This window comes from Kogia breviceps, chromosome 4 (genome assembly GCF_026419965.1).
Source record: "Kogia breviceps isolate mKogBre1 chromosome 4, mKogBre1 haplotype 1, whole genome shotgun sequence".
Lineage (NCBI taxonomy): Eukaryota > Metazoa > Chordata > Mammalia > Artiodactyla > Physeteridae > Kogia > Kogia breviceps.
In genome coordinates this window covers 64,296,989-64,320,514 of record NC_081313.1, presented here as the reverse complement: position 1 = coordinate 64,320,514, position 23,526 = coordinate 64,296,989, and the positions used below count along the sequence as shown (strand labels likewise).

At 38.0% G+C, this 23,526-nt stretch overlaps 1 protein-coding gene across 1 annotated transcript in view; it reads left to right on the top strand.

Moving 5' to 3' along the window:
• The window catches only part of ACOT12 (acyl-CoA thioesterase 12), a 55,310-nt gene extending 39,072 nt beyond the window's left edge, over positions 1-16,238 (top strand). Inside the window, exons 12-15 of the mRNA XM_059063313.2 lie at positions 12,124-12,257; positions 13,997-14,125; positions 15,694-15,820; positions 16,089-16,238. Of these exons, the coding sequence (XP_058919296.1) occupies positions 12,124-12,257; positions 13,997-14,125; positions 15,694-15,820; positions 16,089-16,238 (540 nt within the window). The remainder of the gene's footprint in view (positions 1-12,123; positions 12,258-13,996; positions 14,126-15,693; positions 15,821-16,088) is intronic.
• Positions 16,239-23,526: the final 7,288 nt, after the last annotated feature.

Below are 23,526 nucleotides of genomic sequence, written 5' to 3'. Positions count from 1 at the left end.
CAAGAATACTCTACCCTGCGAGGCTCTCCTTCAGATTCGACAGAGAAATCAAAAGCTTTACAGACAAGCAAAAGGTAAGAGAATTCAGCTCCACCAAACCAGCTGTATAACAAAAGCTAAAGGAACTTCTCTAGACAGAAAAGAAAAGGCCACAACTAGAAAATTACAAATGGGAAAGCTCACCAGCAAAGGCAAACATACAGTAAAGGTAGGAAATCATCCACACACAAATATGATATCAAAACGAGCAATCATGAGAAGAGGACAGTACAAATGCAGGATACTGGAAATGCATTTGAAATTAAGAGACTATGAACTTAAAACAATTTTGTATATATAGAGACTGCTATATCAAAACCTCACAGTAACTGCAAACCAAAAACCTACAACAGATATACACACAAAAAAGAAAAAAGAATCCAAACACAACACTGAAGATAAGTCCTCAAATCACCAGAGAAAAAAACAAAAGAGTAAAGGAAGAAAAAAGACCTACAAAAGCAAATCCAAAACAAGTAACAAAATGGCAATAAGAACATACATATCGGTAACTACCATAAATGTAAATGGATTAAATGCTCAAACCAAAAGACACAGACTGGCTGAATGCATACAAAAACAACACTGGTATATATGCTGTCTATAAGAGACCCACTTCAGATCTAGGGACACATACAGAATGAAAGTGAGGGGATGGAAAAAGGTATTCCATGCAAATGGAAATCAAAAGAAAGCTGGAACAGCAATACTCTAAAGACTGTTACAAGATACAAAGAAGAACACTACATAATGATCAAGGGATCGATCCAAGAAGAAGATACAACAATTATAAATATATATGCACCCAACATAGGAGCACCTCAACATGGCAAATGCTAACAGCCATAAAAGGAGAAACTGACAGTAACACAATAATGGTGAGGGAGTTTAACACCCCACTTTCATCAATGGACAGATCATCCAGACAAAAGAATCAATAAGGAAATACAGGCTTAAATGACACATTAGACCAGATGAACTTAACTGATATTTATAGAGCATTCTTTCCACAAAAAAAGAAAATGACAGGCCAATATTGCTGATGAACGCAAATGCAAAAATTCTCAATAAAACACTAGCAAACCAAATCCAACAATAAATTAAAAGGATCAAGTGGGATTTATCCCAGGGATGTAAGGATTTTTCAATATCCACAAATCAATCAGTGTGATACACCACATCAACAAATTGAAGAATAAAAACCATAGGATCATATCAATAGATGCAGAAAAAGCTTTTGACAAAATTCAACACTCATTTATGATAAAAACTCTCCAGGAAGTGGGCATAGAGGGAACCTACCTCAACATACTAAAGGCCATATATGACAAAACTACAGCTAACATCATACTCAACAGTGAAAAGCTGAAAGCATTTCCTCTCAAGACAAGGATGTCCACTCGTGCCACTTTTATTCAACATAGTTTTCGAAGTCCTAGCCATGACAGTTGAAGAAAAAGAAATAAAAGGAATCCAAATTGGAAAAGAAGTATAACTGTCACTCTTTGCAGAAGACATGATACTATATATAGAAAATCTTAAAGATGCTACCAGAAAGCTACTAGAGCTCATCAATGAATTCAGTAAAGTTGCAGGATAGAAAATTAATACACAGAAATCTGTTGCATTTCTATACACGAACAACAAAAGATCAGAAAGATAAATTAAGGAAAGAATCCCATTTATCATCACATCAAAAGGAATAAAATGCCTAGGAATAAACCTACCTAAGGAGGCAAAAGACCTGTACTCTGAAATCTATAATATACTGATGAAAGAAATTGAAGATGACACAAACAGATAGAAAGATATACCATGTTCTTGGATTGGAAGAATCAACATTGTCCAATGACTATACTACCCAAGGCAGCCTACAGATTCAATGCAATCCCTATCAAATTACCAACGGCATTTTTTACATAACTAGAACAAAAAATCTTAAAATTTGTATGGAAACACAAAAAACCCTGAATAGCCAAAGCAACCTTGAGAAAGAAAAATGGAGCTGGAGGAATCACGCTCCCTGACTTCAGACTATACTATAAAGCTACAGTAATCAAAACAGTATGATACTGGCACAAAAATAGAAATATAGATCATTGGAACAGGATACAAAGCCCAGAAATAAACCCACACACCTATGGTCAATTAATCTATGACAAAGGAGGCAAGAATATATTGGGTTGGCCAAAAAGTTCGTTCAGGTTTTTCTGTAAGATGTTACAGAAAAATCCAGACGAACTTTTTGGCCAATCCAATACAATGGAGAAGAGACAGTCTCTTCAACAACTGTTGCTGGGAAACTGGACAGCTACATGTAAAAGAATGAAATTAGAACATTCTCTAACACTATGCACGAAAATAAACTCAAACGGATTAAAGACCTAAATGTAGACCGGATACTATAAAACTCTTAGAGGAAAACGTAGGCAGAACACTCTTTGACATAAATTGCAGCAATATCTTTTTGGATCTACCTCCTAGAGTAATGAAAAGAAAAAGAAAAAAAAAAGAGACCTAATTAAACGTAAAAGCTTTTGCACAGCAAAGGAAACCATAAACAAAATGAAAAGAAAATACACAGAATGAGAGAAAACATTTGCAAATGATGTGACTGACAAGGGATTAATCTACAAAATATACAAACAGCTCATGTAGTTCAATATCAAAAAAACCCAAACAACCCAATCAAAAAATGGGTAGAAGACCTAAACAGACATTTCTCTAGAAAAGACATACAAATGGCAAAAAATAACATGAAAAGATTCTCAACATTGCTAATTATTAGAGAAATGCAAATCCAAAAAACAATGAGGTATCACCTCACACCAGTGAGAATGTCCATCATCAAAAAGTCTACAAACAATAAATGCTGGAGAGGGTGTGGACAAAAGGGAACCCTACTACACTGTTGGTGGGAATGTAAACTGGTACAGCCAGTATGGAGAACAGTATAGAGGTTCCTTAAAAAACTAAAAATAGAGCTACCATATAACCCAGCAATCTCACTCCTGGGCAGGTATCTGGCAAAAACCATACTTCAAAAAGATACATGCACCCCAACGTTTGCTGCAGCACTATTTACAGTAGCCAAGACATGGAAGCAACCTAAATGTCCATCAACAGAGGAATGGATAAAGAAAATGTGGTACTTATATACAATGGAATATTACTCAGCTGTAAAAAAAGTATGAAATAATGCCATTTGCAGCAACATGGATGGACCTAGATATTGTCATACTGAGTGAAGTAAGTCAGAAAGAGAAAGACAAATACCATATGATATCACTTATATATATAAAAAATGATACAAATGAACTTATTTACAAACAGATACAGACTCAGAGACTTAGAAAACAAATTTATGGTTATCAGGGGATAAGCAGGGGAGGGATAAATTGGGAGATTGGGATTGACATATACACACTACTATATATAAAATAGATAGCTAATAAGGACCTACTGTATAGCATAGGGAACTCTACTCAATACTCCATAATAACCTATATGGGAAAAGAATCTGAAAAAGAATATATATATATATATATATATATATATATGTATGTATAACTGAATCATTTTGCTATAAACCTGAAACTAACACAACATTGTAAATCAACTATACTCCAATATAAAATAAAATTTTTTAAATGATAAAAGGATAAATACAAGAGGATATTACACACATTAACATATGCACCTAATACTGAAGCACCTAAATATATAAAGCAAATACTAACAGACATAAAAGGAGAAAGAGACATTAAAACAATAATAGAAGGGGACTTTAACACCACACTTACATCAATGGACAGAACATCCAGACAGAAAATCAATAAGGGAACAGTGCTCTTAAATGATACAATGGACCACATGTACTTAATAGAAATCTAGAGGACATTCCAGCCCAAAACAGCAGAATACCCATTCTTTTCAAGTGCACATGGAACATTCTTCAGGATAGAGCACATGCTAGCCCACAAAACAAGTCTCAACAAATTTAAGAGGCTAAAAATCATATCAAGCATTTTTTTCAGACCATGACACCATGAAACTAGAAATCAATTACAGGAAGAGAAAAGGGAAAAACACAAACACGTGGAGACTAAACAACATGTTACTAACAAACCAAGGGTCAATGAAGAAATCCAAGAGGAAATCAGAAAATACCTCAAGACAAATGAAAATGTAAACACAACCTTCCAAAATCTGTGGGATGCAGCAAAAGCAGTTCTACAAGAGTAGCTCATAGTGATACAAGCTTACCTCAAGAAAAATCTCAAATAAACAACCTATCCTACCATCTGAAGGATTTAGAAAAAGAAGAACAAATCTTGAAGTCAGCAGAAAGGAAATAATAAAGAAGGAAAATAAATAAATAATAATAAAGAAAATAAAATACAGACTAAAAAAACAATAGAAAATATCAATGAAACCAAGAGCTGGTTTTTTGAAAAGATAAACAAAATTGATAAGCCTTTAGCCAGGCTCATCAAGAAAAAAAGAGGGAGGACCCAAATAAACAAAATAAGAAAGAAATTAAAGAAAAGAAGGGACTTCCCTGGTGGAGTGGATAAGACTCTGTGCTTCCAATGCAAGGGGCCTGGGTTTGATCCCTGGTCTGGGAACTAGATCCCCCATGCATGCCACAACAAAGGAGCCCATGTGCCACAACTAAGACCAGGTACAACCAAATAAATAAATAAATATTTTTAAAAACAAGAAATTAAAGAGGAGAAATTATAACAGATATCACAAAGACATAAAAAAATCATAAGACAATACCATGGACAGTTACATGCCAACAAATTGGACAGCCTAGAATAAATGCATAAATTTCTAGAAACACACAATCATCCAAGACTGAATCAGGAAGAAATAGACATTCTGAAAAAACAGTGAAATTGAATTAGTAATCAAAAAAATTCTAGCAAACAAAAGTCCAGGGCTGGACTGCTTCACAGGGGAATTCTACCAAACATATAATGAAGAGATAATACCTAGCATTCTTAAACTATTCCAAAAAATTGAACAGGAGGAAACACTCCCAAATTCATTCTATGAGGCCACCATTACCCTGATATGAAACCCAGACAAAGACACTACAAAAAAGAAAATTACAGGCCAATATTTCTGATCAATATAGATACAAAAATCCTCAACAAAATATTAGCAAGCTGAATCCAACAATACATAAAAAGGTTCATACACCATGATCAAGTGGGATTTATTCCAGGGATGCAAGAATGGTTTAATATTTGCAAATCAGTCAATGTGATATACCACATTAACAAAAGGAAGGATAAAAATTATATGATAATCTCAATAAATGCAGAAAAAGCATCTGACAAAATTCAACGTCCATTCATGATAATAACTCTCATCCAAATTGGCAAAGAGGGAACATATCTCAATATAGTAAAGACCATATATGATAAAATCACAGTTAATATCATACTCAATAGTGAAAAGCTGAATGCTTTTCCTCTAAAATCAGGAATAAGATACCCTTTCTATTTAACATAGTATGGAAGTTCTAGCCACAGCAATCAGACAAGAAAAAGAAATAAAAGACATCAAATTGGAGGGGAAGTAGTAAAAGTGTCACTATTTTCAGACAACATGATACTATATAAAGAAAACCCGAATAAAGTCTCCAACAGAAAAACTATTAGAACTAATAAATGAATTCAGGAAAAGTTGCAGGATACAAGACTAATATACAGAAATCTGTTGCTTTTCTGTACATTAATAATGAACTATCAGAAAGAGAAAACAAGAAAACAATCCATTAAAGTCACATAAAAAAGAATAAAATACCTAGGAATAAACTTAACCAAGCAGGTGAAAAATACATTCTCTGAAAACTATAAAACACTGATGAAAGAAATTGAAAATGACAGAAAGAAATGGAAAGATATTCCATGTTCATGGACCAGAAGAATTAACATTGTTAAAATGACCATACTACCAAAGCAATCTACAGATTTAATACAAACTCTACCAAAATACTCATGACATTTTTCACAGAACTAGAATAATCCTAAAATGTATATGGAACCACAGAAGACCCCGAATAGCCAAATCAATCTTGAGAAAAAAAGAGCAAAGCTGGAGGTATCACACTCCCTGGCTTCAGAGTATATTACAAAGCTACAGTAATAAAAACAGTATGGTACTAGCACAAAAACAGACACATACAACAATGAGACAAAATAGAGAGCCCCCAAATAAACCCACATACTTATGGTCAATTAATTTATGACAAGAGGGCAAGAATATACAATTGGGAAACTCTCTTCAATAAGTGATGCTGGGAAAACCAGGCAAAAAAAAACATGTAAAAGAATGAGATTAGAACAGTTTCTCACACCATATACAAAAATAAACTCAAAACAGATTAAAGACTTAAGACTGGAAACCATAAAACTCCTAGAAGAAAACAGAGATGAAAAACTCTTTGATATAAATCATAGCAATAGTTTTTTGGATCTGTCTCCTAAGGCAAAGGAAACAGAAGCAAAAAAAAAAAAAATCCAAATGGGACCTAATTAAATTTAAAAGCTTTTGCACAGCAAGGGAAACCATCAACAAAATGAAGAAACAACCTGCTGAATGGAAGAAAATATTTACAAACGACGTGACCAATAAGGGGCCATATAAACAGCTCATACAGCTCATAAACAGCTCATACAACTCAATGTCAAAAAAAAATAACCCGATTAAAAAATGGGTAGAAGACCTGAATAAATATTTTTCCAAAGACATACAGAGGGCTAACAGGCACGTGAAATGATGCTCAACAGTCCTAATCATCAGAGAAATACAAATCAAAACCACAATGAGTTATCACCTTACACCTGTCAGAATGGCTATCAACAAAAAGACCACAAATAACAAATATTGGTGAAGAAGTGGAGAGAAGGGAACCCTAGTACACTGTTTGTGGGAATGTAGACTAGTACAGCCACTTGGAAAACAGTATGGAGGTACCTCAAAAAACTAAAAATAGAACAACCATATGATCCAGCAATTCTACTACTGGGTATATATCTAATGTATAAATATAGATATGTACATCTATATAGATTCATATATAGTCACATATATATTCATATAATAGGAGTATAAGCTATAAAATATTACATCACTATGTTATATACCTGAAACTAATATAATATTGTAAATAAACTGTATTTCAATTTTTTTTAAGGTAAAAAAATCTTTGGCGGAAATTTTTTTGAGTCAAGTATCTTTCCATCCCTGTCTCTACTCCTCCACACTGGCTGATCTAGGGTCCTTCAAATCGCCCTACACATTCCTACCTCTGAGCTTAGTTCTCATGTTCCACCTCTCTCCTTCTCCTCTCTATCTACCCCAGTCCTACCTGGTCTTCATGACCCAGGACAAATGCTTTTCCATAAAGCCAATCACCCCTGACTGAAGGAACTTATCCCTCTAGGAACTCCTTTAACAATTACTTCTTTATGATTAACTTGTCAATTAATTATGCATTATCTCATGACATTTCTCCCACAGCTACGTTGAGTTAGTATTTGATTTACATAGTAATTTAACTTTTTACACATGGTCTTTTTCCCTAACTAGATTATAAACATCTTAAGAAAGAAGCCTTGTCTTGACATCTTTCTTCTCAGCACCTTTTACAATGTTTTGCATGTCATCAAATTTAAATTAGTGTATATCATTTGGATTTTAATTTTATCTAATTTCAAAGGTATATCAGGAGACCCTTTGAGGCTGATGTCCACATTAAACAGATTATAAGCTTTTTAAGGACCATTTTGTTCATGACTATAGTCCCAGAACACAGCACTGCCTAGCATTCAGGAGATGCTCAATAATGCTGACATTTTGTCTAGGCTCACATTTCAGTGTGTACTGTTTTTCATCATCAATGAAACAGTAGCCTCTAAAATATGATTACCATATGTTCTGGTTTTCCTGGGACAGTTCTGGTTTTCCCATCATAATTATTAACAGTGCCTAAGTGTTCCACTTTGGATAATAAGTTATATGGTCACTTACCCTGAAATCAAAGCAAATTCAGATACTTCATTTATTGTTTTCAGCTCTGACTTTGACCTCCTCTGTGTATTTTGGCTTTGGTTGTTTGCTTTTATTATGTCTTGGTGCTCACTTCTGAGTCCTTTCAGGGTCTTCCTTACCTTCTTTGGATCCAGTTAGGTTTCCATCTATGTTTGGTTCAGTGATGCAGAAATACAGGTTTAACATAACTAAGTTACTTGCTTCTCTTTATCCCTCATAAAAGCTGCTTCAAGACTGTTTTCTTTTACTAATATGAAATCTGTTTTTTGCATCATTGCTGGCATCCGAGCATTCATGAGCAGCATAGCAAAGGAAAAACTCATGTCTGGAATGAAGGACGAGAACATATTTAGTGAAGTCATTAAAATTTCAGTTCTTAGAAGAGTTTGGTGCCAGAAACCAATCTAAACAAATAAACGTATATTTGCTAGTGTCTAAGGAGAGCCATCAATAATTAATTCTTAAGTTTTATACAGATACTTATTAGAGAACACTGTATAATTAAACATTCTTATGTTATCTCTGTTGAATTTGAAGCCCTCCTCTTTTTTTTAGATTGTATTTATAATAAAAATCTAATTTTTTCTTTCTGAGTTATCCCCCTCTTCTCTCCCACTTTTTAAGGCTTTTATGTGGTTTTTTTAACCACCTTCACCATTATATGCTTTTAATTTAAAAATACAGCTCACATTTTTTTTCTGTCACCTTTTAGCTGAATAAATTCTTAAAACAAAAGTCTGTTAAGAATTATACTTATAAAAAAAGAATTATACTTATTTTGGGTTATAAAAATCTGTACTTATTTTGATATAAATGTTGATAGATGGCAAAATTCTAAAATTTCTAGAATTTGTAACGAAATTGGGCAGTACTTACTGTTTTAACCCATATTTCATTTTCAATGTATAGTGTTGGAATTAATACCAGTATTACAAGGAGCAAAAGATGAACCCCCATCTTAAAGGAGCTTATAGTCTATTTTGAAAGTATCACATATATACATATCATAGCTGAAGGATACTTTTAAGGTAGTTTATAAACAAGTGAGAGATTGTAGTATTTAAACCGCAAAGGTCAGCTCTTAGGCAATTCAAAGTCAGGGAAGACAGTTGTTTAGAGACAACTTTGGAGAGGAGTTGATTCTTTCCTCCTTGAAGATAGTGTAAGGGTAAATTGCAGGAGGGGTAAAGGGTGCTTTCTAGGCAGTGAGTAGCTTTGAGCCAAACCTTCCTGGTTGGAATTGGCATGGGTAAGAGATTGGCCTGACAGGAGTAGCTTTTTATTTAGGGAGTAGATGAGAGTGTACTGGAAGCCAGCATGGCAAGGATCATGTGAAAACCTTCACACAGGACAAAACCCACAGGAAACAGAGCAAAGAAGAGCTATTCTCATTGAAGCTGGGGAGGGGCTGGTCCCAGAACTCCACCTGATCATGTCTCCTCCCCTTAGCCCAGGGGGTAATCTATCTCCAAGGACTCTACCCCTCTCCCCATGACTCTGTAAAAACCAGTTTTGTCCTCCTTTCTGCACTATAGTCTCAATAACATAGTTGTCAACAGATAGTATAAAATTCTAAAACTTTGAGTTATTTCCTCTTGCGCTATTTGTATAAGATCCAAACCCATTAAACAGAATCTTCTTAGAATGAAAAAATATATCATTAGTAAAATGTTAACAAGCTCCAGCAGATTTTGAGCCTACTATAAGCTTCATTTCATAGACTAAAATTCTCCAGGCATCAAATGATAAAACATTTGAGATGATAAATGGAATTTAATCTGTATTCTTCCAAGCATGAAAGGGAACTCGTTTTCTTGGAGAGTTGGTCTTGGAGAATTTTTGCACTAAGCCAAAGTTGGCTTTCCTAAAATAGTACGGTTTAAAGAGAACCAACATCAACCGCTGCCTTTCCTTGTCTGCTTTGTCTGCATCAATGTCATTAACTCTGATTGTCTGCTACTTTTAACTTTGGGGAAAGGATCAAAATATCATCCACTCATCCAATACTGTACTTGGCACTGGATAAGTCAAGTGAGTTTTATAGGGGCAGAATTTAATGATGGCTACTTAGCATGAAGTTTGTTTTGGCTCCAGGATAGGAAGTAGCAGCATGTATCTGCAATCTAGGGAGCAGCTTCCTGGAAAAGTGCTGTGATAGTTTCCTAGAGCTGCCATAAAAGTACCACAAACTGGGTGCCTTGCAGTTTTGGAAGCTGGAAGTCTGAGATCAAGGTGTTGGCCAGTGTTGGTTCCTTCTGAGGGAGTGAGCGAGAATCTATTCCAGGTCTTTCCCTTAACTTCCAGTGCTTTGCTGGCAATCTTTGGCATTCCTTGGATTGTAGATGCACCACCTGACCTCTGCCTTCACCTTCATATGGGGTTCTCCCAGTGTGTGTGCTTGTGTGTGTGTGTTTACGTGTCCACATTGCCCCTTTTTATAAGGACACCAGTCATATTGGGTTAGGGGCCCATTCTACTGCAGTATAACCTCATCTTAACTTATTACACCTGCAATGACCCTATTTCCAAATAAGGTCACATTCTGAGCTACTGGGGGTTAGGACTTTAATATATGAATTGGGGGAGGGGGGGACACAATTCAACCCTTAAAAAGTGCTCAGTCCAGTGGTACATCCCACTCCACCCTGGTTCCACGAAGGTTGACCATGGTTGCCCCATGGCCAGAATCTGACTGAGGTGGTGGGATCACTCTGGCCCCCTGCCCTTGCCTCCTCTGAGACTGCAGAGCCCCAACAGGCTGGCTAAGAGCCACATGGACACCAGGCTTTGATAAAGTAACTTCCCTCTGGATTTACACCAATGAACCTGCTTCAACTTCTGCTGTACGGGGGGCAAAGGTAGGCATGTCTATGCTGGGGTGAGTCTCAGCCACCAACTATAGCTGCATTCATGGTTTTCTTTCTCTTTGATAAGTGCCCACAGCCTACATCATATCCTCCTGTGCAGGCTCAATTTAAAGACAGTCTTCGCACTGAGGTCAATTAGAGAGGTAAAATAGCATAAGCAAATAGTCACTTCTTACCTTTCTAAGCTGCTTTTAGTCAGTTTCTCATTTCTTCATTCTCTTCCTAAAGATATTTATGTTTAAATAAAGGTTTTCTCCCTCACAGCCTGATTTTTCCATCTGCTTGATTCCTGCAGTGAAGTCTTAACCCTATGTTTGTTTGTCTTCTCACAGCTTGTTGCCATGGGAATGATTATAAGATGGCAAATTTCAACACTGTCTTCTAAGAACCCTGAAAAAGATGGAGAAAATGGGCAGGATAGAAATGTGCTCTTAGCTGAACACGTATCTCTGATTACTGGCCAAAGCACAGTAGAAGGAAAGTTCAGAGTAACAAGGGATACATGGATGTTTAAGTATACATCAAATGGATCCCCATGACAAGCCTCCTCTTATCTAAGCAATAATAAGCACTAGAAACCCAGGAATTGGCCGCCTTGAAAGATGAGCTCTTGTGATTCACAAATGAAAGAATGCAGCGTCCCTGTTGAGAGGCTGAGTTGGCTCTAGAGGCGTTGACTTACTCCCTGGGCTCCTTCAGCCCACGTGAAGGCATGCCTGACATCCTGAGAAAGTACGTTAGGCTGCAGCCTTGGCTCCAAGGTCTTAGGGGGAAATGAAGCACTGACTTGCCCAGCAGTCTGGTTATAATTTCTGCTGTTCCCGGATAGAGGCAGGGAAATACCACAAAGAGATAAAGAAAGAAAGGCTTATGTTCTTAGTTTTTCATGAGAAAAACTATTGCACAATAATAACCCACCCTCAAGTCACATATTGTTTAGATGACACAGGGGCATAGCATCCTGGTCTGAGCTCTAGACATCCAGGTATTTAAAGTGAACTTGCCATCATTTGGCTTCATTATTATCCAGGTGCCAAGATGCCTTAGCTAGTGCAATCAGCCTATGACTACGTATATATGCTTGTGGTTTTTAATGTAAAAACACCTATTTTTCTTTTGTAATTTTTTTCTTGTTATTTTCTTTTAGATAAAAATATACACTCTGGAAGAGCACAATATTTTATCTGTTTGTGTTGAAAAGCATGTGGAAAGACCAGCACACTTGGCTTATCATCTCTTGTCTGACTTTACCAAGCGACCTTTGTGGGACCCCCATTACATGTAAGAATAAATTTTAAATATTTTCTTATTCAACCCTGATATCATGTAAAAGATGACCTCTACATTGCAGTCTATCTCCACTGCCCAGTGTATGACCTATTGTTTTATTCAACAGTATTTGCTAAAGCTCGCTCTGCATGGAAAACTGCATCAGGTGCTACTGAGAGACACAAAAATTATTATAATCATCTATTTTTCATCTATATTGAGTTGACATGCTTTACCCACATCTATTGTACTCCGATCAATAACCCTTCAAAGTTGATATTCCTATTTAACAACAGAGAGATCCCAAGACTTGCCAACAATACACAGGCAGTAAAGCAATGGAACCTGAATTGGAACCCAGGTCTGTCAGGCTCTGAATTCCATACTCTTGTACTTTAACACACAGTCTCATTGCTCTTGAGGAAGGGATTATCAAATAGTCCCTCCAACTTCCCACTCTTGATCTTTATTTGGTAGTCCCCTCTTTTTCTGTGAAGCAGCACTCCCTGGTGAGAAGCTGGGAGAAGCAGCTGTGTGAGTACATTCCTTCCTGCTCTCCATGTCTGATCAGGGCCCACTCCTGTCAGCCTACATCTCTTCTGTTACTCCTTGTTTCCCACATCCCTCCAATCTTCTCCACTCTCCCTCCTTTCCTGGAATGCAGAGCTGGGCATCTTGTCAACTGCACTGTCAGGGTAACACCCCCTTCTCCAAGGAGTCCAAGCTCCTGGGCTGCAGGGCTCAGGCCTCATGGACACCTTGCTTGAAGGAAAGGATTGGTAAGATTATACCTATTATATTCAGCATTACCATTTACTTCCTAATTTGGACGAAGTAGAGTTTCATCTTTTAAATGTCCAAATCTCACTGTGATTAACAGCATGTAGTAGACAATTTAACACCACTAAAGTGAAACATCTCTGGGCTCATGTGTTACATTTGCATAGATGCCAGAATGATACATCTTGGTTAATGTTACCATAATAAACATTCGGAGAAGAGGAAACACTTGACAATTTTCTTGCCGCGATCTTTGTAGATACTCTATAAGTACAAAGATTTTAGCAAGAATAATGCCTAAACTTGCTGCTCTTTTCAAATGTTTCTCCCACTATTTTCTATATCACCTGACATTCTAGCCTAATTGAACTTGAATGAATGAATTCTAATTCCACTTACTTTTTTGGTGCATCTATCATGATTCAGGTACTGTGCCAGGTGTTTTCACTTGATCCTCACAATAGCCCCATAGGTGCTATTATCTACATTTTATAGATTAAAAAAAATGAACTTGCCTAACATAACATAGCTACTAAGTGGCAATCTGAGACTCAAAGGCAAGTTGCTTGACTCCAAGCTTAGTGTTCTTTCCCAAAATACCATATTCCTTTACCTCAGAGTCATTGGATTGTCCATATAATTCAGTAGTCTTCAAAATATTATTACTTGATCCTAGAGAAAAATAATTATGAGGAAAAAAGAAAAGTGCCTTTCTCTGCAGTATTGACGGCAGTGACCTTAGAGTCAGATGGCCAGCATTCTTTTCATCACATGCAGAATTATTCCTTCTGGCCAAACAACTCTAAAAACAGACTTTAAGAAATGATGCTGGCTTTGGCGGGATGGTTATGTGAGCAGAAGGGTGAATATAGACACCAATAATGAAGTTATGCAAACAAACAAAAGAAAGGAATGCCTTATTCTACCGGGTAGAAAAATGTAGACTTTCTGTCACTGTTCTGTTTACATAGGTCCTGTGAAGTCATAGACTGGGTAAGTGAAGATGATCAGATATATTATATCACTTGTCCTGTGGTGAATGATGACAAGCCCAAAGACTTGGTAGTACTTGTTTCACGAAGAAGGCCTCTCAAAGATGGGTGAGTATATGTAATTCAAGTGTTATAGCAATGTCTTATAGTTTAGAGTAGAAAGAAAAAGTTGATATGAAAACAAGGAAGTCAATGGAATAAGCATTTCTGGTCTTGAATGATGTTCATGTGAATTTTTTCTAGATGAGGCTTTAGTTATCATTAAAAAAAAAAAGGGCTTCCCTGGTGGCACAGTGGTTGAGAGCCCGCCTGCCGATGCAGGGGACACAAGTTTGTGCCCCGGTCCAGGAAGATCCCACATGCCGCGGAGCGGCTGGGCCCGTGAGCCGTGGCCGCTGAGCCTGTGCGTCCGGAGCCTGTACTCCACAACAGTGAGAGGCCCGAGTACCGAAAAAAAAAAAAAAAAAAGAAAGAAAGAAACAATTATCTATTAAGTGCCAGCCATGTGCAAAGCATCTGTAAGACTCGTAAAGCAGTTCCCTTTCCTTTTGCTCTATGCAGATGTAAAACGAGTATTTAGCAAACCTTCAAAATATTCCATTATTGTAAAAATGCAGTGAAAGCCAAATAAAATACCAGGAATTGGTATTTATTTACAAAGACTACAGAATTTACAAAGACTCAACTGTGCTAGACACCCAAAATGGCTGGCTGTCAATTAGAGTGTCTGTTCATGGCTTCTCCATGGGCATTGGACTTCTCAGAGAATAGTGTCTAGGTTCTAAGGGGAAGGGTCCCAAGAGCAGGTGTTCAAAGGGACAAGAAGTAGAAGCTGCCAGGGCAGTTATGGTCTACCCCTGGAACTAGCCAGCATTATTTCTGATGTCAAAGCTGGCCTCTAGAAATAATCTCTCCCATGTGGGATTAATGCACATGGATGTTCAGTGTAGTATCATTTACTATGGCAAAAGATATTAGAAATAAACTGAAGCTCCATCTTATTAATTATGGTAGAACCACACTACAGAGTACTATACCAGCATTACAAAGGATGAAGTAGCCACAGAGGCATTGATACAGAAACACCTCCAAAGTTTTACCATTAGGTGAAAAATCAAATTACAGACCAATATTTGTAAAATGATTATATTTATGTAAAATTCTACATACGTCCATTTGCTTACATAAATGTTATATATTTATAAAAAGATCTGGAGGATCACAATATAACGTGGTCATCTCTAGGATAAGTATGTATTGTGCTTATGGTGGACTGAAGGATGACTTCTATTTTCTAATGTATAGGGTTCTCTATTGTTTGAAGGTTCTTTAAAACAATGGGATTATTTTTTCATTACAAAAAGAAGACACTGAAATTACAACCCATTAGGGCACCCAAAAAAAACCAGTTTGGAGGTTGACTGCAGCTTTGCGGAGTTATACAAAGTATATGTAATTCTTAGGCAGAAAACACCTATGGCCCTTATTATTATTTGCTATACTTGAATGTATCCATAGAGAGTGTTTTCCTATGTATACCACTCATCTAAAAGATCTGGATGTCTGTAGTTTTACTTCTACTATATAAACAAGTTGCATTAACTGTAGGAATTTATTTTCTAACAACTATTCTTTGTTTCTCTCAAGAACTTTGAAAATGTCCTTTTATCTTTCAGTCACACTTACACGGTGGCAGTGAGGTCAGTTATTCTGCCATCAGTCCCACCTTCTCCACAGTACATCAGGAGTGAAATAATAAGTGCCGGATTTCTCATCTGTGCTATTGACAGCAGTTCATGTACCGTAAGTTTGATGAAACATCTGCAGATTAATTTGTTCCTACGGATACAGAGGAACCTTTTACCTGGATTTACTAATTAACTGTAATTCTGCAATGTGTGTCCACCCACACCCACCAGGGTATACTAAGGTCATCCCTTCAGATCCATTCCCAAAAGATTAGGGTCATAGCCTCCCCTACACCAACAAGATTGAGATCCCTGCTTGAAAAAGCTCCAAGTCAATAAGAAATTAAAATATTGTTTTGTTTTGCTTTGTTTTTTTGAAACAGGTATCTTACTTTAACCAGATTTCTGCTAGCATCCTTCCTTACTTTGCTGGAAATCTTGGTGGCTGGTCAAAATCCATTGAAGAGACAGCAGCCTCCTGTATACAATTCATAGAGAACACTACTGATGATGGGTTGATAAGCATATTTTAAATGATAAACTTTAAATTATCGGTCATTTTATTTTCCACTTTCAATTTCAAGCACCCTTAGCTCTGACACTTGACAAGCTTCTGGGCCACAAATAATTTAATATCAGCCTAAGCAAAATGCAGTTATGAAGAGGTTAAAAAACAAAATGCATCCCAAGTCCAATACCAGTGATTTGGGTTAACATTAAAAGAGCTTTAAAACTCTGTTTTAGATCACCTGTGGCTTTGCTCCCTTCCAGGGGCACAGGCAATGGAAAATTTCCCACATGCAATATTGTGTGTTCTGTAAAATGGTGTAAGTTAGGTTAAAATAATCAAAACATTTTTAGGCTACATGTTCTGTTTGAAAGTTTACAAATTTTTTTTTTTTTTTTTTTTTTTTTCAGTACACGGGCCTCTCACTGTTGTGGCCTCTCCCGTTGCGGAGCGCAGGCTCAGCAGCCATGGCTCACGGGCTCAGCCGCTACGCGGCATGTGGGATTTTCCCGAACCGGGGCACGAACCTGTGTCCCCTGCATCAGCAGGCGGACTCTCAACCACTGCGCCACCAGGGAAGCCCTAGTTTACAAAATTTTATAAAATCAGAAATGATAAGTTGCCTAGTTGATTAATAGTATGGGGTTGTTCCATGTACAGCAGGTATCTGTATGTCAGGAGCATCTGACAAGATGTATTACATGCTTTAGAGCTTTAAATTAGGAAGACATTAAAACATAATGGAATCCAATCAATTTTAGTAATAGGAACTACTTTCCTAGTGTCATTTAACATATATCAAGTTAGCTGACCAATTTAGTATCTATTGCTCTATCTACACTCACAAAGTACCTGCAAAATGTGATATTGTAGGGAAAGCATTTACTGAGCTCTACGTTCATAATCATTACATTAGAAATTTATTCCCTAGACTTAAAAAAAATTGTTATTTATTTTATTTTTGGCTGTGTTGGGTCTTTGTTGCTGAGCATGGGATTTCTCTAGTTGCAGCGAGCAGGCGCTACTCTTCATTGCGGTACACAGGCATCTCATTGTGGTGGCTTCTCTTGTTGTGGAGCACAGGATCTAGGGTGCACAAGCTTCAGTGATTGTGGTACGTGGGCTCAGTAGTTGTGGTGCACGGGCTTAGCTGCTCTGAGGCACGTGGGATCTTCCCGGACCAGGGATCAAACCCGTGTACCCTGCATTGGCAGGCGGATTCTTAACCACTGCGCCACCAGGGAAGCCCTACATTTCCTTTTTTAATGGAAATGTATTTGATTGCTCTTTCACTCATTCAATAAATATTTATTAAGAACCTACTTTGTGTTAGACACTTTTAGGCACTGTGGGTTCAGCAAAGAACAGAAGCATACTGATAACATCATAATAAAATATTGATAAATAAATAGAATATTTAGGAGGTAAGTGTTTAATGGAAAAATAAAGCAGGGTAAAGGATGTGAGTGCTGGGGAGGTGTTGGAGGTAGTTGTTCATATTTTAAATAGGGTGGTCACTTGCCAGAAGCAGCAGGAAAATGCTTCTGCTGCTTCTGGGCCCCCCTCCCCAAGACTGGGAGGCCAGCGCTGTGGCTCAGTGCAGAGCCTGGGGTCCTTCAGCCCCACTGACTTTGCAGACCCCTCCGACCTCCTTACCTCTGCCACCCACACTGCAGCTGGGCCAGGGCCGGAGGGTCCTTGTAAGAGGAGTTCCAGGAGTTGCCCTCGTGCCTGGGAATGCCAGCATGTGGACCAGGGGTCAGAAGTGTGAAGCTTCACATCTACTCCTTAAGGCCACTGCAAGTTAAAGACGTAAAATTTAATAACATTTTTCTGGCCATGAAACATGACTTTTGTTAAACAACAAGAAGGTGTGGGGGGGAGTTCACACTGAAAGATAGTAAATATTCTATATAACGAATGTAGCAATATATACATCCAGGATTTGGGCTTTTGGTTATTGATGGCCTGGTGGATAGAGTGGTCAGGGTAGGCCCCATTGAGGGATATTTCAGTGAAAACCTGAAGGCAGAGAGGGACTGAACCACGAGTTCTTGAGATAGCATGTTTCCTGCAGAAGAACTAGCCCAGGCACAGCCTTTGAGATGGGAATGTGTTTCTGGCACATTCCAGGAAAAGCAGATACTGGAGAGGCTGGAATAGAGAGGTAATTAAAGACAGCCTTTTCTGGATTTCTTCAGTGCCCTGACTTTAAGCAAACACGACTGAACCAAGGGTAAGCAGCAAAGCTGGTTCATCAGCAGTCACCCTCAAGCCACTGTAGACTAAGGACAGAGGGAACATAAAAATGTAGTCATGCTTATTTTCTCCTTTGGAGTGTCAAACTATCCTCCAGGAACACTAAAGACTTTATACCTTTTTCTTTTTTTTTGCGGTATGCGGGTCTCTCACTGTTGTGGCCTCTCCCGTTGTGGAGCACAGGCTCCGGGCGCGCAGGCTCAGCGGCCATGGCTCATGGGCCCAGCCGCTCCACGGCATGCGGGATCTGTCTGGACCAGGACACGAACCCATGTCCCCTGCATCGGCAGGCGGACTCTCAACCACTGCGCCACCAGGGAAGCCCCGTACCTCTCTTGATAGTAAGGGTTTTCAAGTGTGTCTAACAGGACTGAAAGCTTTTTGATTAAGAAAGGAAGTTCTTCCTTATTAATTCTTCCCAGTTTTAATGCAGCTGTGTTTCTGATTTATATTCAGTTTTTCTATCATATTTTTTAAGAATTCTAGAGTAAAAATGTAAAAATTGATCTATACAGTTTAGAATATAGTTTACCCTTATGGTCTAACACCTCTAGGAAATAATGAACAATTTTAATTAAACCTAGAGAAATCCAGAGTATTTTTATATATACCATCACATGGTTTTGTTCATATTTCTCATTGCACATTTCAGAGACAACCTTGGAAATTTTTATTGGTATATTTATAGCAGTAGTTTTGAAAATATATGTTGAAAATGTGTATGTTAAGGAATAAGTTTATGTTTAGAATAAATTATTGAAATGTAAACTATGAAGCTTGTTCCTGATTCATTTTACCCATTTGAAGGTAGTGTAACTACTGGGACAGACAGTTCACCATGGGCCCAGAGGGGTCCTGCATATTATTGCTGAGTGTGCCAAACTGCAAGACTAATTTATCCACAGGCAAATGCTAGTCCCATAGGCAATTAAGTAGGTCAAGGTGACCACAGCTTGACTTCAGTGTAATGGCTCACTCTCTGGGAGTAGGAAGGCTGGCTTGTTTGCTCTGTGCTACCGCGTTTGCAACTTGTTCCTCAGCTGTGACACAAACCCGCTATGTCTATAAGCATCCATCTGGGCCCTTCATGTCACCCTGTGGGGACTAAGGGAAAAAGGGAAGCAACAGAAATAAGTTGATACTCACGACATTCACGCTGTTTGCTGTGCCATGAGTACTATCTTTTGTCTCTGAACCAGGATTCTCATACCGTGTCGACATCCATGAAACAGTAACAGACTAGTGTATTAAGAATCTCAGACCCTTCACAGTTCTTGATAGTAACCCACCTCCAGATTCAAAAGTCAGAGAAATATTATACAATGTCTTTCTCATTGTACACCTGAAGTTATAAAGTACTATATAAAAATTACACATCTGATGCCATCTTTCCCTTCCTCATTTTGTGACATTTTTAGGGACATTTGAAAATAGATTCAAAATTAATATTTCTATCATTTACATAGCTCATTATCCCTCTCCATGTCTTCCCTTCTTTCCTTATCTGGCTTAGATTCCAGGTCTATCATTAATACCACACCCTGGAAAACACCTGTACCTTTTCCTTTCATTCGACTTGTCTGGCAAACTCAAAACTGTGGTTAAAGTATTTGTAATACCTCACCCCTGCACTAAGCACCTGAAAATTGTGGATGGGTCTCACTTGAAATTTATGAGCACAGATTTCAAAAGGGCTCTGATAATACTACTACATTTCCTATATGTTTGCTATTTCACACTGCCTTCTCTTCCTTCAAGTTTCTCATGTCTCCTACCCTTTCTCAGTTAATGAAATTTAGAAAATACTTCTTTGAGGAAAATATAAACGAGTTGTCTCATCTCCGCATCTATGTACATTCCACATCTTTGCCATCCCTCCTAACACAATGAATTAAACATCTCTACCCTAGCAAAGAACGATTTCTCTAACCTTCTCTGAGGCTTCCCTCCTCCAATTCTCTTTTTTTCTCTATTTCAGGAGTCTTTCCTGGATTATTTTCATAGCCACTATTATCTCTTATCTTAAAATAAATCAAAACAAAGCAAAACAATACTTCACCTGATCCAGCTTCCTAAAGGCCACCCATTGCTACTCCAATTATCTATAAATGTGGTCTTCATATCCTTATTTCATTTACCAAACTGTACTTCTCCCTCTATTACTCCACAAAGACCTCTCTTATTGCCACAAATAATGGACCTGTTCTTAGCTTATTTAGCCTCTGAGCTGCATTAACAAAGTTGACTAGTTCCTTCTTTTTGCAGCATTGTCTCCACTTGGCTTCCATGTCACACTCTTGGATTTCCTCCTGTGTGACCAGTCACACTTAAATCCTCTTGAAGTTCTTCCTCCTCCACCAGACCTCTAAATATTAGACTACCCAGGGCTCTGTTCTTGGCCTCTTCTCCTCTATCTCCATTCCTCAGTGAGTCCACCCAGCCTCTGGGTTTTAAAAGACATCTACTTGCCAATAACTCCCAAATCTCTGTCTCAAGCCCTAAACTCTCCTCAACTCCACATGTATATCTAACTACTTATTTGACACTTCCACTAAGATAATCATCATCTCAAAGTTCACATTTCCAAAATAGTTCCCTTAACTCTGCCACCTTTCCCTCCATAAATCCTCCTTCCTTCAGGAAATCTTATTAGCTCTGTTAAAAATATCAACATAATCAGAACCTGACCCCTTCTAACAACTCCACCACGACGACCCTCATTCACACCATCTTCTCTCACCTGAATTATAACCTGTTTTTTATCCTTACTCCTCCCTTCACTCTGCTCTCAACTCAGCAATCAGATGATGTCACATTTCTCCCCAAACGTGTGAAAAATTTTGCGTATCACAGAGTGAAAGCCAAAGCTTTATAATGGTCTGGGGTATGTTGTGGTACGTTGGATTATTTTTCAGAAGTATTCACTCCCTCACCACCATCCCCACTTCCACGAATGGAGCGTGCTATTCTACCTCTTGTCTCTGAGCTCAATTGTGTGACTCATCAACAGACATGATGCAACCAAAAGCTTGAAAATGGTTTTGCAAGTGGACCTGCCCTCTTACGTCTCTGCCACTGTCCTGAGAAAAACATGTCAGGGCTAGTCTGCTGGTCCCAGGAAAAGGAAGAGAGACACATGCAATAGAGCTTCTTCATCTGAGCCTAGCTTAGATCAGCTGACCCCAAACCAAACTTCTTATGGATGTGAGCAAGCCCAAATGAGATTAGTAGAGCTGTCCAGATAAGCCCAGTCTAGATCTGACTCATAGGCATGAGCTAAAGAACCGCTTATTAGTGTATGCTTCTGAGAGTTTGTGGTTTTTATGTGGCAGAAACTGGTAGAGGCTGTAAGATATGACCCCTATTAACTCTCTGATCTTCTACTAGTTTATCCCTCTCTTTTCCAACCATATTTGCCTCTTTGCTGTTTTTCAACTATACCAGGCAGGCTCCTTCCTCAGTATCACTGCACTTACTTATTACCTCACATCAAGATACCCAAGGCATTCTCCCTAATACCTCCCCGTGTACTATACAATGTAACATTACAAATGAACCTTGAAAACATTATGCTAAGTGAAGGAAGCCACTCAAAAAGATCACATCTTCTTTCTGCCCCTCAAATATGCATGGCTTTGACTATTTTCTCTCCCTAAACGCTCCTCATTATCTTCACAACAGATTTCTTCTTGTCATCCAAATTTCAGCTTAAAAGTCTTCCCCTCAGAGGGCTTCCCCTGATTATCCAATCTGAAGTAGCTACCCAGGCTCTTGCATCATCTCTGTGTTAATTCTATCACATATTCATTTAATTCACTCATTCATTCAACAAGTGTGAATGCTCTGTATGCACCAAGCACTTCTGAGGATAATGAGTAAGACTCAAAATTCCTGCCCTCATGTAACCTATAATCTGGTGGAGAGGGGACAAATAGTGTTATGTAGGGACATAAATTATGGAGAAAATTTAGAAGCAAGAGAATGAAAAGTTATTGGGATGAGGAAAAAGCTATTTCCTATAAGGCTGGTCATAAAAGACTCTCTATTAAGCAGATTATAAGTAGATGCCTGAACGATGTAAGAGAGGGTTGACTCTGGGGTGTGGTGGGGAGAATGTCAAGAAAAGAGTAACTTGAGATGCGAGCCTACAGGCTTGGGATATAATTGTACTGAATAAAATGGAGACAAGAAAGGGAATTAGTCCATTTTTTCCCTCAGGGGAAGTGATGAGATCTAAAGCTATTATGAGTTTGAGGTGTTAGTGCAACATCCAAGTAAGAATGTCCAGCAGGCAGGTGAGAAGACAGAACCAAAACCAGGGATTTTAGGGCAAGATGGAGATTCAGGAGTCAGCCACAGAAAAGTGAAAGATAAGCTTGTAAAGAGAGATGACACTTCCAAAGGACTAAAGGAAGAAAAGAGTGCTAACCACTAAGTCTTAGGGGATTCAACAAAATATTTATAAGATTTATAAAATATCCCTCTCTGATATTATTTTTACTGATATTTCTGATATGTATTTTTTGTTCCTAAGTCTCCTCTGCATTCTTCAGCCCCAGCAGAATGCATGTCGCCTTGTTTGTCTTATTCACTGCCACAATCTCAAGTGCCTGAAAGAGTACCAGGAACATAGTAGGTCCTTGGAAAATATATAACGAATAAAGTAAATGTGTGCCTTCTTCTTTTGGCATTCTTACTTAAGAAAATAACCAACATCAAGCAATACACAATCTCTCAGGATGTCAGAATTTCTGTCTCTGGTGAGTTTCTTTAACAAAGTGTCCACATAGTTTTCCAATGTTACATTCAACACCTGCAATTTATTTCCAATGATTTCACTGTCTACTTTATAGACCATTAAAATATAAACAAAGTAACCCCAAGGAAGACAAAATGGACATCCTTGCATTGAAGACTACATAAAAAACATTAGACTTAACTTGCAGCTGACAGGTTTTTGACTTTCCAGAGCCTTTTGCTCCTGATAGGCCAGGTGAAATAAATCTGGGTGTGTTCAGACTAAATGACCAGGGCAGCACTGCTGTCCTTTTCCA